This window comes from Channa argus, chromosome 21 (genome assembly GCF_033026475.1).
Source record: "Channa argus isolate prfri chromosome 21, Channa argus male v1.0, whole genome shotgun sequence".
NCBI classification, from domain to species: Eukaryota; Metazoa; Chordata; class Actinopteri; order Anabantiformes; family Channidae; genus Channa; species Channa argus.
The window spans coordinates 11,848,915-11,862,317 of record NC_090217.1 but is presented as its reverse complement, the minus strand read 5'-3'; the positions used below and the strand labels follow the sequence as shown (position 1 = coordinate 11,862,317).

Below are 13,403 nucleotides of genomic sequence, written 5' to 3'. Positions count from 1 at the left end.
TGTAAGTCGCTCAATATTCAAACCAAATCCAGTTAACATTCTGTTCCTCCAAATGCTGACTTTATACATTGCTGTTATAAGTTACTGAAAGTTACTAGGTGCCTGGGCATTACAATTAACAGCAAAACTACCAAAAGCTACACTGTAACTTTAAAAAGCGGAATAAAAATAAACTGGAACCATCTTTTACCTCTGATGGGAGTCACTTTTTAATTCCGAATTTCCCATCTGGATCCAAGAAAAAGACAAAAATCAAAAGAAAAAAACAAACAAAAAAAAAAATCAAGAAAAAGAACAAAATTATGACAAACCCTTGGGGACATCACTCACAGTGTTGGAAAAGTACAACATAAAAGAAGACACACTCCAAGCTCTCAGTGTAGAAATATGCTGACCAATCCATTCTATTACATAGGGCAGTTTATTGAACTAAATGTGTTAGGTGTCATTGTGCATGACTTCAGTTTTTCTACAGTCACAAAACCATAAAAGTTTGAACATTTATAATAATAATAATAGTAATTTGCTGCTTCAACATTACATTCAAAGCTGTAAATTGTTATAGCTACATTTTGTTAAAAACACAATATTTACATTAATTGTAATACACAAATTTTATATTTGGCATACTTACATTAATCTCATATAATTTACAAGTTGTCAAGTACTGATTAATGTGAATATTTAATCTCAAAAATTCACAACAATTAAAAAAGTAAATTAATTATACAAAAATGAAACATACAAATGATACTAAAGCTAACACCCCTCCCCAAAAGAAACAACAACAAAAAAAAAACAACAACAAAAAAAAAAGATCTGGCATGGAATTCAAGATTGATGAATATTTTATGTCAAAATGTCTTCTATTATACAAATGTGTGAAATGTGCCTGCCCACAGAACACATACCTTACTGCAACAATGCAATGGGGTCTAACTGAGCAACTATTTATAGAGCCGTCAACTCATGTCCATCTTTTAGTTCAAAGCACGTTTTAACTTTACAAGCATTTGACAATGATCATTTTGTAAATAGTTCTCTAATAGACTGTCAGTCATGTGTTGCAAGGTCAGTGCTGACACTGAAACTCTCTTCTAATTACTGCTTAGTTTATAATAACAGTACTAGTCATAATACTGAAGATAAAATCTTCTATGTGCTTGTGTAGAATTACATCTGATTAGTAGATTACAGTTAAATTATGATTGTTGGTTGAAACATTGTTATTTTTTTCTTTCTTAAAACTGTCTGTTCAGCAGAGCATGTCCAAGCATTTATTTCCAGGTCCCAGGTTAAAAAAAAAAAAAAGTCTCTTTATAGCACATTGTACATTTTCCTTTGGCACAATACCCCCTAAAAAACTGTTGTCATGAACATCATGCGGGAGGATTAGGGTGTGTTCACATAAATGGTCAATGACACATTCCAGCTTCTAAACATGCAACTGTACCTCCATCTGCCCACTTGTTTGGTCCAGGATTATGATTTTATTGTACATGTGGGCAATTCCTAACTTTCTGTGAATAGGCTGATTTTAAGATTCTAGAGAGATACTGTAGGTTGTAGATGGGTTCATATAGAACCACCATGGTTTGTATTATTAACATATAACCATGTGGAGTTAAGCCTCAGAGTTATTGTGATTGCTCTGCTAAGGTTATGTTTAGTTCAATACAAAAGTTAAACTTTGTAATGGGGACCCACAACTACCTCTAGCACCTTTTTAGCCACATAGTATACAAATGTACTGTAAAAAAACGTGCAATACTCATGGATAAAAGACTATTTCCAATATTTAAGGCAAAAACAATTCTCATGTATACCAATATACATATATTTGAGATTATCACATCTATAAAAACTGTCTAGAGTGTTCTGGTAAACATGTTGCAACTGACTGTAGGGACCTATTGTATATACTAGAGCAAAAAGTGCAGAATGACCAAGTCAAAGTCAATGCAATGCCCTCCAGCTGATACAAATAGAAACTTTCTTTATCTGACAGTTTCTTCAGTATTTTCACTGCCCCTGCCTTTTATGGGAGTATAGGTCAGGAATGCAAAACTGAAGATCGCAAAAAACAAGTGAGTGCCCAATAGAAAAGTGCAAAATACGCCAGTGTGTTTCTTCCACTTCCCTTCACATGCTTTAACCAGCACCTACAGCTGGGATACCTTCCTGGGCAGAGGCCTCGGTCTTGGGACTCGAGGATCTGAGGTTCCGTCCAGCTTCATGCTGCCTGTGCGAAGCTGGTGAGGCTTAGGTGGCAGAGCCGGAGCGTCCGTTGGTGGGGGGATGGAGAGGCTGTGGGGCAGCGGCACAGGCCTGCGAGGGTTGTTCCTCTCGTACACACTATAGGGGGGTGGAGTCTTGTTCTCTCTGCGGATTGGCTCATCTGTGCTAGAGACCGAGTTTGGCAAGGTGCTGGGTGGAGGCAGTGGATGGGGCGGGTGATCACCTGTTGGCAGCTCGGTGCCAGAGGCCTCCGATACACTGCAGCGACTGAGGGAGGAGATGCCACTGCTGTAGCTGCCAGAAAGGACAGGGGAGTTGGAGACCAGGCTGACAGACTGGCACTCGGTGGGCGAAGGGGTGAAAGGTGGCACTATGGTCTAGAAAAACAGAGAGTGACAGGAAATCATAAACCTCTTTTCTCGTATCTGGTTTACATGTTGACACGTTGACCCTGTTTCCACTTTTAATGCTAAGCCAAGTTAACCGACAGCTGGCCTAAGCTTCATAAGACAGTGTTTGTCAGCCACGTGAGAAAATGGAAACAATTTTCTCATCTATTTCTTGACAAGAAAGTGAACAAGTGTCCTAAAAGGATCATTTAGCTCAAAAAAAAAAGAAGCCATGGTTACAGTAGATACAATATCTGCTTAAAGTTTAGTGAGCCAATAATTGTGGTCAGCATGTGACCATATTGTCTGCGTCCTCTATTCTGCTGTCTCCACCACATGCTGACACAGGCATAACAATAAATACTTTTTTTTTTAAAGCGAGTCAGTGAACAGATTGAGAGAGCCAGGTTTTTTTTACTCCATCAACCGGCCCTGTGCATCGAGACGAGAAAACACAATATGCTGCGCTTCCCTTCTCAAAAATCCGATCACTCATCAAAATGTTTTTCTAAGCAATTACACCCTGCTGCTATTATATCTGCTAAAACTTAATTGGATCTACTGTCACATACAATTTATCAGTAAGGTTGTATTGTTCATGCTACAGGAAGCACATACAAAGAGGTATCCAATTGACACGCATGGCTGGACAAACCTTTTCACATTTTGGGGTAGCATGATAAAAAAGTCTTATATATGAAACACAGTACAGTGCTGACAAGCAGTTTAAATTCCTGCCCCACTTTTCTACACAGACTCTCACTACCAAATATCATTTCTACCACTGGAGATGAGAAAGTGCAGCTCCGTCAGACTTGCACTATGTGTTTTCTGCAGGTTCACTGCTGTCCTGGGGTTTGTGGTCTAGTAATGGGCCCCTGGCTGCATTGAATGATGTGTGTGTTCAGCGTGTGCGCGTTCATGTGCCAGATAATGGGGCCTGCTGGAGGTCCACGGAGGACCCATCTCTGACTGTGCTGTGATGGGCAGGTTGCTACTTCGCTCCAGGCCTCTTCTATTGCGATAGCACATGAACACATGCATGCATGGACGCACACACAGCACACACACACACACACACATCTGATTGACAGAGCATGCTGTGTGCCAAGCTGTCACTCACACTTTGGTGTCCAGAGTTTCTCTCCCTCTCTCTCACTTTCTGCCTCACACACACACACACACACACACACACACACACACACCTTACCCAAACAAACAAGTACATTCTTGGTAGTTGTCACATGTAAGGAGACATCACACCCGCAACAACGCTGGGAGCTTACCACTCTTGCTTGTGACAAGCTCACAAAGACAATTAGCCAGAAACAAGCTTCAGCTCAGAGTTTCATAACAACTCTTTACCCTCTTTTAAGACTCACTCGGGGCTTAGTTAACCTTTCCTGGCTCTTTCCTGCTTCTGTACACTGGTTTTAACTACTAAGATGCTCATTAACAATAAATCAAAGCTTTAGGACAAAGCACGGGTTGAATAGTTATCTGTAGATAAACATAAATCAAATGAAGTCAGAGATATTTAACATGTCACTTACGAGATGCTGAAGCAAAAATTCAACACAGCATACAGAGGTCTCATCGCATTAACATTAAAGGAAAAAACATAACAAATAGCGTTTCATCTTTGAAGTTTAAATTCACTGACAAGAACATGCAGTGAAGCTAAATAGATCCATCTGTTTTTGCATATTTGTGGCAGGCCAGGTGACATCCTCTTGGAACTTGAATTAAACACAACAGACAGCCGCTATGAGGCAAACATTTAGCTAATACAATGAATGCCCTCCAGCCAATCCTTTTTCTCGTCCTCTTTAGAACATTCGTGTCATAAAAACTACAAAATCAGCAGTACTCGAGCAGTTTGCAGCTTCGGTGAACAGTAATGCAACCTTCTCCAGTCTTAAGGGTGACACAAAGAAGGATAAAGACACTACACCTAGCTGGTAAAATGTTAACTTAGCAGGATAAAGCCCCCAAGGCTGTCACAGAAAGCAAGGTCAGGCTTTCTCTGAGACAGAAAGAGAAACTAGCCCAAACTCCACACCAAACATATAGAGGAAGTGAACGAAACAGAACCAACCTTTTGCGGTGATCTGGATGTGGGGACAGGTGACTGGGACCTCATGTTTCTAGCTGCGGAGCCTGCTAATAGTCAGATATGAGAAAGAGAGAAAGAGAGAGAGACAGATGGAGTGAGAGGCAGAGAAGAAAATGGCAAACTCAAATTAGACGAGTGTTTTCCTGCATTCACCAGGATGATACAGCATGAGTCATGCAAACATACACACACGGAGCTGAAAGGGGCAGTGGCTTAAAGCATCAATGAATCAAATAAGTGCTGATGTTCTGCAGGTCCTTTAGGCTGCCTTAAGCTGTTTCTACATCCAACAGCTGTTATTGCTACATGCAAAGAGGACAGGAAAAAGAGGGGGAAAAACACTCCCCTCTGTTTATTACACTGTTGGGCTATGCAATACATCAGAAAGCACTAGGGAATCAAGTCTGTTGCATCTGTAAACAAGTAAATAAGTAAAATACAGTTTGAGTTGATGGAGAAACTGTTTTTGAAATGCAATGACATTCTTTTCTCAAGGGAGCTGAAAAGAAAAGGAACAGTTCTCGGATTTGAGTGGAATTTCAATTGGGACTGACTTGAGCCCTTTCAGAGTCCACACAGATTTTCAGACTCAGCTGAGCCAACATCTCACACACAGCAGGACATATCACCATTTGAAAATTGTTAAAGAAGATGCTGGCGTCATCAAGTATGTGAGCAGAAGCTTGGGAACAGTAGCTGAGAGCCTCAGATGGGAGAAGAGTAGATGGAGAAAGAACCAGTTTCACAAGTTGGAGAGGAAAATTAGTACCATTCCTCTTTTGAGGATTCAGCATAAACAGCCAGTTTACCTGAGTATGTTGGCCTAGGAGGTACAGGAGGGCATAGCAATTTGCCAACAGAATCAGAGAAGGACGGAGTGCCCTCTTTAGCACTGTCTAGGCTCCAGCTACTGGGTGTAGGTCTCACTTACAGTACACAGAAACACCACAAGTTACATAAAAAGTCATGGGTTTACACAAGACAACATGATAACACAGTGAACAATGGAATCATGGTTATGGGTGATATGAGAACTAGAAACATACTAAAAATGAACACTTTGTCACTTATTAAGAATATATACAATAACCACTGACTGACACAGCTGAATGTCAGACTGTCCTGAGTTCTTGATTTATAGGTCACATTCAATTATAACTTTTAGCTGTTAAGTGGCTACTTCATGTCAAAATGCCACTTCAAGCGCAGACATGTCTGTAAAAATAAAATGTAATCAGACACCATAGACCAATTCACTGTCCACTTGATTGGTCAGATCACAGTTTAGACTGTTGTGGTGGCCTGATTCCTCCGGACTCAGCCTCTAAATCAGCGACAATAGCTGTTTTTTAAATTTACAATATAAAGCAGCAAACTAGAGACTAGTGAGCATGTTTTACTGACATATATTTATATATTTAGCATCTACAGTCTATTAAAGTTTAAAGGCAGAAAATGTGACTAACTGCTTTCATATAATCACAGGATTTGTGTAAATTCTACACCTTTTGTCATTATCATATGCATAAAGGTGTCATGTCACCATATTGTGGGACTTCATCTATCTTTCGCTGCATTATTTAGAGATCACATCTGAATCACATGGAGAGGTGTATAATTGTGTGTGAGTCACAGGGAAGCTATCAAATCCACACTCTCCAGTCTTTAATTTAAATTGGCTCTTCTGCATCCCTCCTTAATTATTTCACAAAGTGCTTGTTTTCTTTCTGGTTGTGAGGAGCACAGGTTTTTGTTATACTCTGAGTCTGGCTGAAGTTCAGTGAAAAGCAATCAAAATGTCCAGGTGTTCTTAAATTACAAATGTGTGTGTGTGTGCGTCTTTTCTGCCTCAGTTCACAAGCTTTTTTTTTCCCCCCATCTCCCATCGACTATGCTGAACAAAATTTCAACCTGTGGCTTAACTAATAGTTATGTTCGTCAGCATTGCAGCCATAGTACTTGCCATTTTATTCCTCTTTTAGGCTGAGGAAAAAAGTAATGCTGTGTGTCTACTTATTCAATGAAAGAAAATGGAACACAGCACGTGCTACCTGATAGTGCCCTCAGTCACTATGTGGTCAAACTGCCACACACACATATTACATGTCTGGATAGAGAACTGCCGCCAGCTGTGGACAGAGTTGTACTGTAAGCATCAGTGACCAATAAAGAAGGTGCCAGCTACCACTGCGGCATCCTGCATCATTGTGTTCTGAGGAATAGCGCTTTTAAGATAGTCTAAAGAAATTATAGTTAATGGAAACATACTGGGGACTAATGGGGAATGAGAAAAAATGCTATTTTCAAATGAAAATAAGGACGACAGAAGACGATAAAACATAATAGAGAACATGTTTAATAAAAAGTGTTTGCATATGTTGGCATTAAAATTCTGCTGGAGGGGATTTTCTGCAAGATGAGAATATATCTTGAGTGTTACGGAGAGGGTTAAATGGGGGTGAGCGCATTGAAGTAAAAGATGCAAAAGACTGTTTTTTACCTTTGTCTGGTGCTGAGAGGTTGGGGTCACTCCTTGGCAAAGTGGTGTCACCTATCTGATGAGGAGGAGCTCTCTGCACACAGAATAGCAAGTCCAAATTATTTAACAGTGTATTTGTCATAAAACAAAGTAAAATACCAGGTTTAACACATAAAAAAATGACTCATGGTTAAAAATAAACATCACAAGGTTTTTTTTTTATATATAATATAACAGACAGCAACACGGAGAAAAAGATTATTGAATGTGTAATGACCTTTATGTCTAACAATGTGATATTTGAACAAGTGGGTGAGCATCCGTCCTCCATCTTCAAAACCAAATACCTTTTTTTCCTACCTTGTTGTTCTAATTACAGTAAAGGATACAAATGATCAGTGTTTCTAAGAATCAATATTCCATTAGCAGCTAACAGGAAGAACTTCAGTGTTGACGGGTTGGAATAATTGTTGGGCCTCCCAACATCAATTCATCTGCACATTTAAAATGATCCGTTCAACTCAACAAAATGAGGGGGAGACAAAAAAGTAAAGTGTGCCGGTAGCACTGACCTGACCATAACAGATAAATGGTCTTGAAAAGCAAATAATATTTTTTCACTAGCTATGTCACCGAGGATGGAGTGTGTGATTGTGTTACATAGTGCCCTTCAGCTAGTAAAGGAATCGCAATATCATGTTGTTCTTGTTGGCTCTTGTTGGTAACATCAGCTCACTATACTGCAATGTGCTTTTTCCATCTTTATTATTAACAGGGCAACATTGACTTTCAATAAAACATCAGTAATATTAGCTGCTGTTTTCAGTTCAAAAAGCCTCATGCCATGTGACCCCATCCACAAGGTGTATTTTTCTCCAAGACAGAAGTCACCCATTGAGATAAATTGTACAACACAAAGGTGACCTTGTTTTTGCCCTGGTATGGACCTGGGCGGCTGCTGATGACAGGTGAAGCTAAGTGAGAACAAATAAAGGGAGCGTAGCTACGCATGAGGGCTGCAAATGAGAGAAAAATTTGAGTTTCCCCTTATATACCCTCCATGAAAATAAATATATATATATATAGAACACCCAGACCTATCTGCTTAAAAAGTTTAAATGTGAGAGTTTTTCCCAAACTGTATTTGAATATTAATGTATTATATCTTCAGCAACAGTAAAACACGAATCTGTGATTTCACTCTTTTTTTGTACTATACACATAGAAGCGCTTGCAAGAAATAAAAACATAAGCAATTTCCCAGACTGCCCCCGTACTCTCATCATTTTTTTTTACCTAAACGACTGACTATTAATTTTAACAATGCCTTTTATTTGTCTTGACAATTAAAATCCATTCTGTAGTTGCCCATGTGTGAGTGTGCTAACCTGTGCAGGGTCCAGAGGGTTGGGGAAGATCGCACTAACTGGTCTCTCTCTTGGAGACAAACAGGCATTTTCTCTGGCATGCTTGTGTTTCTCAGCCATTTGGGGTGAGCCTGGAATGAATGATATGAATTGTCACAGATATAAAATACACACACACACACACACACACACACACTCATGCCCAAACAAGGAAGGGACCAAACAGCATCAAGGTGTTAGACTATAGACCCACAAATACTGGCAATCAGGAAAGGCCAATCTCTCCTTCTTTCTCCAAGCTTGCCATTCTTTCAGGCTCCCTTGCTCCACAACATGATAAATGGCCGACACCCCTCCCACACACCGACACAGACACACACACACACACACACTCCTCACCTCCTCTGTAAGACTGGACAATCACAACTGACAGAAACATGCGCTAAACCTTGACACGGAAACATATGTCCCACACCAAGAGATAAACAGAAATGATCCCTCTCTTCACACAAACACACACACAAATACTCACTCGCACCATTTCCACAGCACTTTCCCTCATCTGCCGTTAGTTGCTGTAGAGATCCTAATCCATTAATGAATGTGATAGCACTTGGAAAGCTATCATATGAGGATGAGATACCCATCACTGGCTCCCATTCAGATAAGACCACACTAGCAATAATTCTTTAAATGCTTTATGGGTAGACACAGACGCCACTTTTATAAGGGTGGCAATTGCTGCCAACAGCTTGCCAAGGGGGAGTATATGCAACTTCTCCATATATTTTTACTTTTTTTGATGTGATTCATGCAGAAACACGTTTGCACATTTGGACATAGTGAGATAAATGGGTAGACAGAATGCATTTTATACTTCCACTCCACTGTAGAGGACCCTGGAATGACTGAAGCTGGCCTAAACTGGATACTGTGTCGAGGTCCAAAAGGGATATTTCAGTGAGCTCTAATCATCTTATTCTCTGTCTTGCATTCTCACTGGCTCCATGTTTCTTTTAACTGCATTTGCCTCCACGTCTCAGCCTATTTCATTTTTCATCTCAGCTCATTTTGTATTCTATTTTCCAGACTCTAACTTTTCATTCAAGCCTCTTTTCTCATTATTCTCCTTTTTTGTTCTTTCTACCTTTTCTACGTGTATCCCCTAGCTGTCGTTCAACCTTGCAAGACTCACAGGACAAGGGACTATAGTGGTTTGAGAGAACATCATGTAACCGAAAGATCAAAGGTTTAGTCCCTGTGTTTCTGCATGTCCGGCTGAATTCTCTGTATGAGCCACGCTAGATTGAAATGTCTGCTAACAGCTTACAGCAAAAATCACTGTGAATTAGTTTTCTGATGGGCCAGTCTCACCTCTGGCGCTGGAGGGGGCAGAGCTGGTGACGTTGGGTGAGGCAGAGTGGTTGGAGCTGAGGCTCGAGGTAGACGGACTGGGCTGGGGATGGGAGAGAAAACAAAAACAGTTGCTTCATCATCACCTGAGTATAAAACATTAATTAACATTTTATACAGCATACAGATGTATTAGCTTGGGTTATACCACATTATGGTAAAACTCACCAAGCCTACAGCTTTGGAATGCAGTCTTTTATTACAATAAGTTAATGCCACTATGGATGACACCTTAGGTTTTTTAAATCAGTGTGCTTATCAAAGTAGGACATTTATTCTTTGCTTTGAAAGCTTTCTGAGTTAAGAAACTGAGGGCTCACTGTACATTTTACATCTTCATGATTACCTTTCAGTAAATTATACTGGATGTATAGAAAAAAAGGGGATGATGCTCAATATAATATCCTAATGGTTTCAGTCCAATCTCTGACAACAGCTTTTTTTCCTCTTATGTGTTCCTCTGCCTTTGTTGCTTCAAGCCTGCCAGGTGCCGCAAACAGCTTGCCAGGAGTTGTCGGCAGCTTTCTGAATTGGCCAAATCTAGTTTAGATAACTGCCCAACTCCAGTGGGCTCCTGGATGGACCACACAAAGCACTGTGTCCTTATTTGATATAATCATGACAATTTGCTTGGCCAGACAAAGCTCTGAACAAGCAGAGAGAAAGATGGAAAGAAAAGGTCAGAGGAGAAAAGAAATAAGGGGAGAACAGAGTGAAGGGGATTAAAAAGCATTGGAAGTGATCTCTGTGGGAAGCAGGAGGACAAATGTTGGGATGTGAACTCTATCTACTACTTAAGAGCCTTTGTGAGGGAGTGGGGAGGGCAAAGGAGGCTGGATGTTTCTGTGTATGAAAGATTACCTGCATGTTGAAGACTTCATCCGAGCTCTCCGACTGCCCTGTGATATTACTAACTTCATTGGAGGCTTGAGATGACAGAGAGGACGAGGAGTAGCGGTTCACTGCAGGGTAGCTGAGGAGCCTGAACGTGAGAGACAAACAGAGTGAGATGGTCATGATGACTTGCACTAAATGGAGATAGATTTTGTTATTATGTTTCATTTAAAATAGATTTTACTCACCAAACATCCAGCATGTACAACAGAAGGCAGCAAAAGAGACAGGCAGGGAAGGAGAAAGTGAAAGGGAGAGACAAATGGGGAGATTAGACAAAGATAATCGATGCAGCAATCACAGGATTCCATCAAGTATTTGTCTACCAAAACACTAAAGTGCAAAAGAAAGGTTAAAGAACAAGCAAAATGAGGTTTTAAAGAAGGTTAAAGCAGAAGCTAACCTGGTCTTGTGTTGTCAAACAAAAAATCCAAAAATAGGAAACTGAATAACCAAAACGTGAAATGTCACAGGGAGACTGAAGTGATGTGTGTGTGTCTTTATGGTTCTGTGTGGCTGTGCTTCCTGGGATCAGACTGTGGACGCAGAATGTCGCAGGTACACAGAGTGGCAGGGTCACTGAACACATCAAAACACACGCGCGCCCACACAGACACGCGCACAGTCTGCCTGCTGGCCCGGCAGCAGCCACACAGAAATATCCCCGTGGGTGCCAGTCGGCCGCCCCCACCTAGTGTGTGCCCAGATGGAGCCACGCCGAACAGAAGAACAGAAGGTAGGGGAGAGCAAAAGCATAGAGCGTGATGTTCGAGGTGAGGTGGGGACACAAAAAAGTAAAAGAATGAAAGTGGTAAGAGGAAGAATGGTATACAGTGAAGGACGGCACATCAAGAGAGGCAACAAGAGGGTAAGAAAATGTAAAGCGGGTCTTTAAAATACATCTGGAGACTGATGGAAAAAAGGCCTTTTTGGGTGCTTTTAAAAACTCATGTACATACAACAGTGATTGACATTAAAAAGCAAGATGTTTTCTTTCCATAATTATTCTACCAGCCACTGAAGAGAGACATAGAGATTGATAAAAATGTTTGTCACCTCCGCCTGGAAACCCCTCTGCCACCATCTGGGCTAATGATGTTGGGCACAGAGTTTCTACATGGTCGTGGGCTTCCATTGGTGAAGTGGACCGGGCTGGCACGCACATAAGCAGGAAACTCCTGGGGTTTTAAACAGGAGAAGAGGAAGTTCACATTAATAAATGCTTCTGTGTGCCAGCGTGAGGTATGTAAAATAAACACACACAAATGTAGATGAAGGAAGTGTGCTTAATGAGGGGTGCGTTTCGCCTCGGAGAACTTAGGGGGTCATTCAGCGAGAAGTCCCTAAACACAGCAGTTGGTTTCTATTGTCATACAGTGCAGTTGCATAAAATACTTCAGTTAATGATTTGAGGAAAATGATGTTACACAAGTGGGATTGTTTTAATCGTCTTTACATGTGATCTACTGTCATTAACAAATATTAATTCTGTCTACTTTGATATTTGTCCTTAAAATGCATCCTTTAAGATGTACTGCAGTATACTATACCTAGTCTCCTGGCTCACCTGTATGCCGAGACTGGACTTCATCAGATGAAACTGGTCCACTAACTTCTTATGGAGAGGCCTCATGTCCTGGGGAACGAACTTCTCGTGCACAGCAAGGCCATACTCCAGAATATGAGCCTGTGAGATCAAAGCTGGTTATCATCACAGGATATTAAAACAAACAATACTGAGAACAACTGTGGAGAGCAACTAAATCAAAATGAAATACATATTCATTCCCATTACTCCATACGAGTACATTTTAAAATATTTGCTCAATTGTTACTAATGTGCCTAAATAAATATACCACTTGACACAATTGCTTTTTTGCTATATGTTTTGTAATGTATGTTAATGTTGAAACAACAACAAACACTCATCTTAATAGCAATGATGCAATACTTAAATCTTTTTACAAACCTGTTCAAACATGAGTTCTCTCAGTCGCCCGATCTTCTCGCCATCCTCGGGGTGATTCATAATGTAGTCCTTCACGAAAAAGGCCTTTGTGAAGATAAAATGCAGAACATCTGTTATGCTCACACCAGGAGCTGAAGCAAAAGGGCTTTTTTTTTTTGCACCGTAAGTGTTACCTAAATCCCTGCTGGCCTGACACGGTAAATTAATGTCCAAAGTTTTTTTTTTTTTCGTTATTGAATCCTTAAAAAACATTCACAAACAAACTAAGGAAATAAAAAAAAACGAGTAAACTCACATCCAGTTCAAATGGGGTAAAATACTCCTGTCAGAGATTTTGTGTTGTGATATTAATACGTTCAGGAAGCTAAAAATAGAAGACTGTGTGAATTCACTTTGATTTGGAAGTCATTTGGTCTCAGACTGTGAAAGCTTTGTATCATCAGAACAATCATACGTCTTGATTATAGCAAAGACTACAGACTAAGGCCTCTTTCCCAAATGTTTACTCCAAAAAGGAGACTCAAAGCAGAAACAGAC

At 40.4% G+C, this 13,403-nt stretch overlaps 1 protein-coding gene across 6 annotated transcripts in view; it reads right to left on the bottom strand.

Moving 5' to 3' along the window:
* Positions 1 to 402: 402 nt before the first annotated feature.
* dock4b (dedicator of cytokinesis 4b) overlaps positions 403 to 13,403 on the bottom strand; it is a 101,221-nt gene continuing 88,220 nt past the window's right edge. For 2 of the 6 annotated variants that reach the window (XM_067490144.1, XM_067490146.1), the window contains 10 exons: positions 12,867 to 12,950; positions 12,464 to 12,583; positions 11,953 to 12,074; positions 10,864 to 10,975; positions 9,964 to 10,045; positions 8,611 to 8,720; positions 7,244 to 7,316; positions 5,553 to 5,669; positions 4,726 to 4,790; positions 403 to 2,615 (listed from right to left, as the gene is read on the bottom strand). In XM_067490144.1, the coding sequence (XP_067346245.1) occupies positions 2,163 to 2,615; positions 4,726 to 4,790; positions 5,553 to 5,669; positions 7,244 to 7,316; positions 8,611 to 8,720; positions 9,964 to 10,045; positions 10,864 to 10,975; positions 11,953 to 12,074; positions 12,464 to 12,583; positions 12,867 to 12,950 (1,338 nt within the window). In that variant the 3' untranslated portion in view covers positions 403 to 2,162. The remainder of the gene's footprint in view (positions 2,616 to 4,725; positions 4,791 to 5,552; positions 5,670 to 7,243; positions 7,317 to 8,610; positions 8,721 to 9,963; positions 10,046 to 10,863; positions 10,976 to 11,952; positions 12,075 to 12,463; positions 12,584 to 12,866; positions 12,951 to 13,403) is intronic. The other 4 variants (XM_067490145.1, XM_067490150.1, XM_067490147.1 and 1 more) reach the window with 3 other exon arrangements.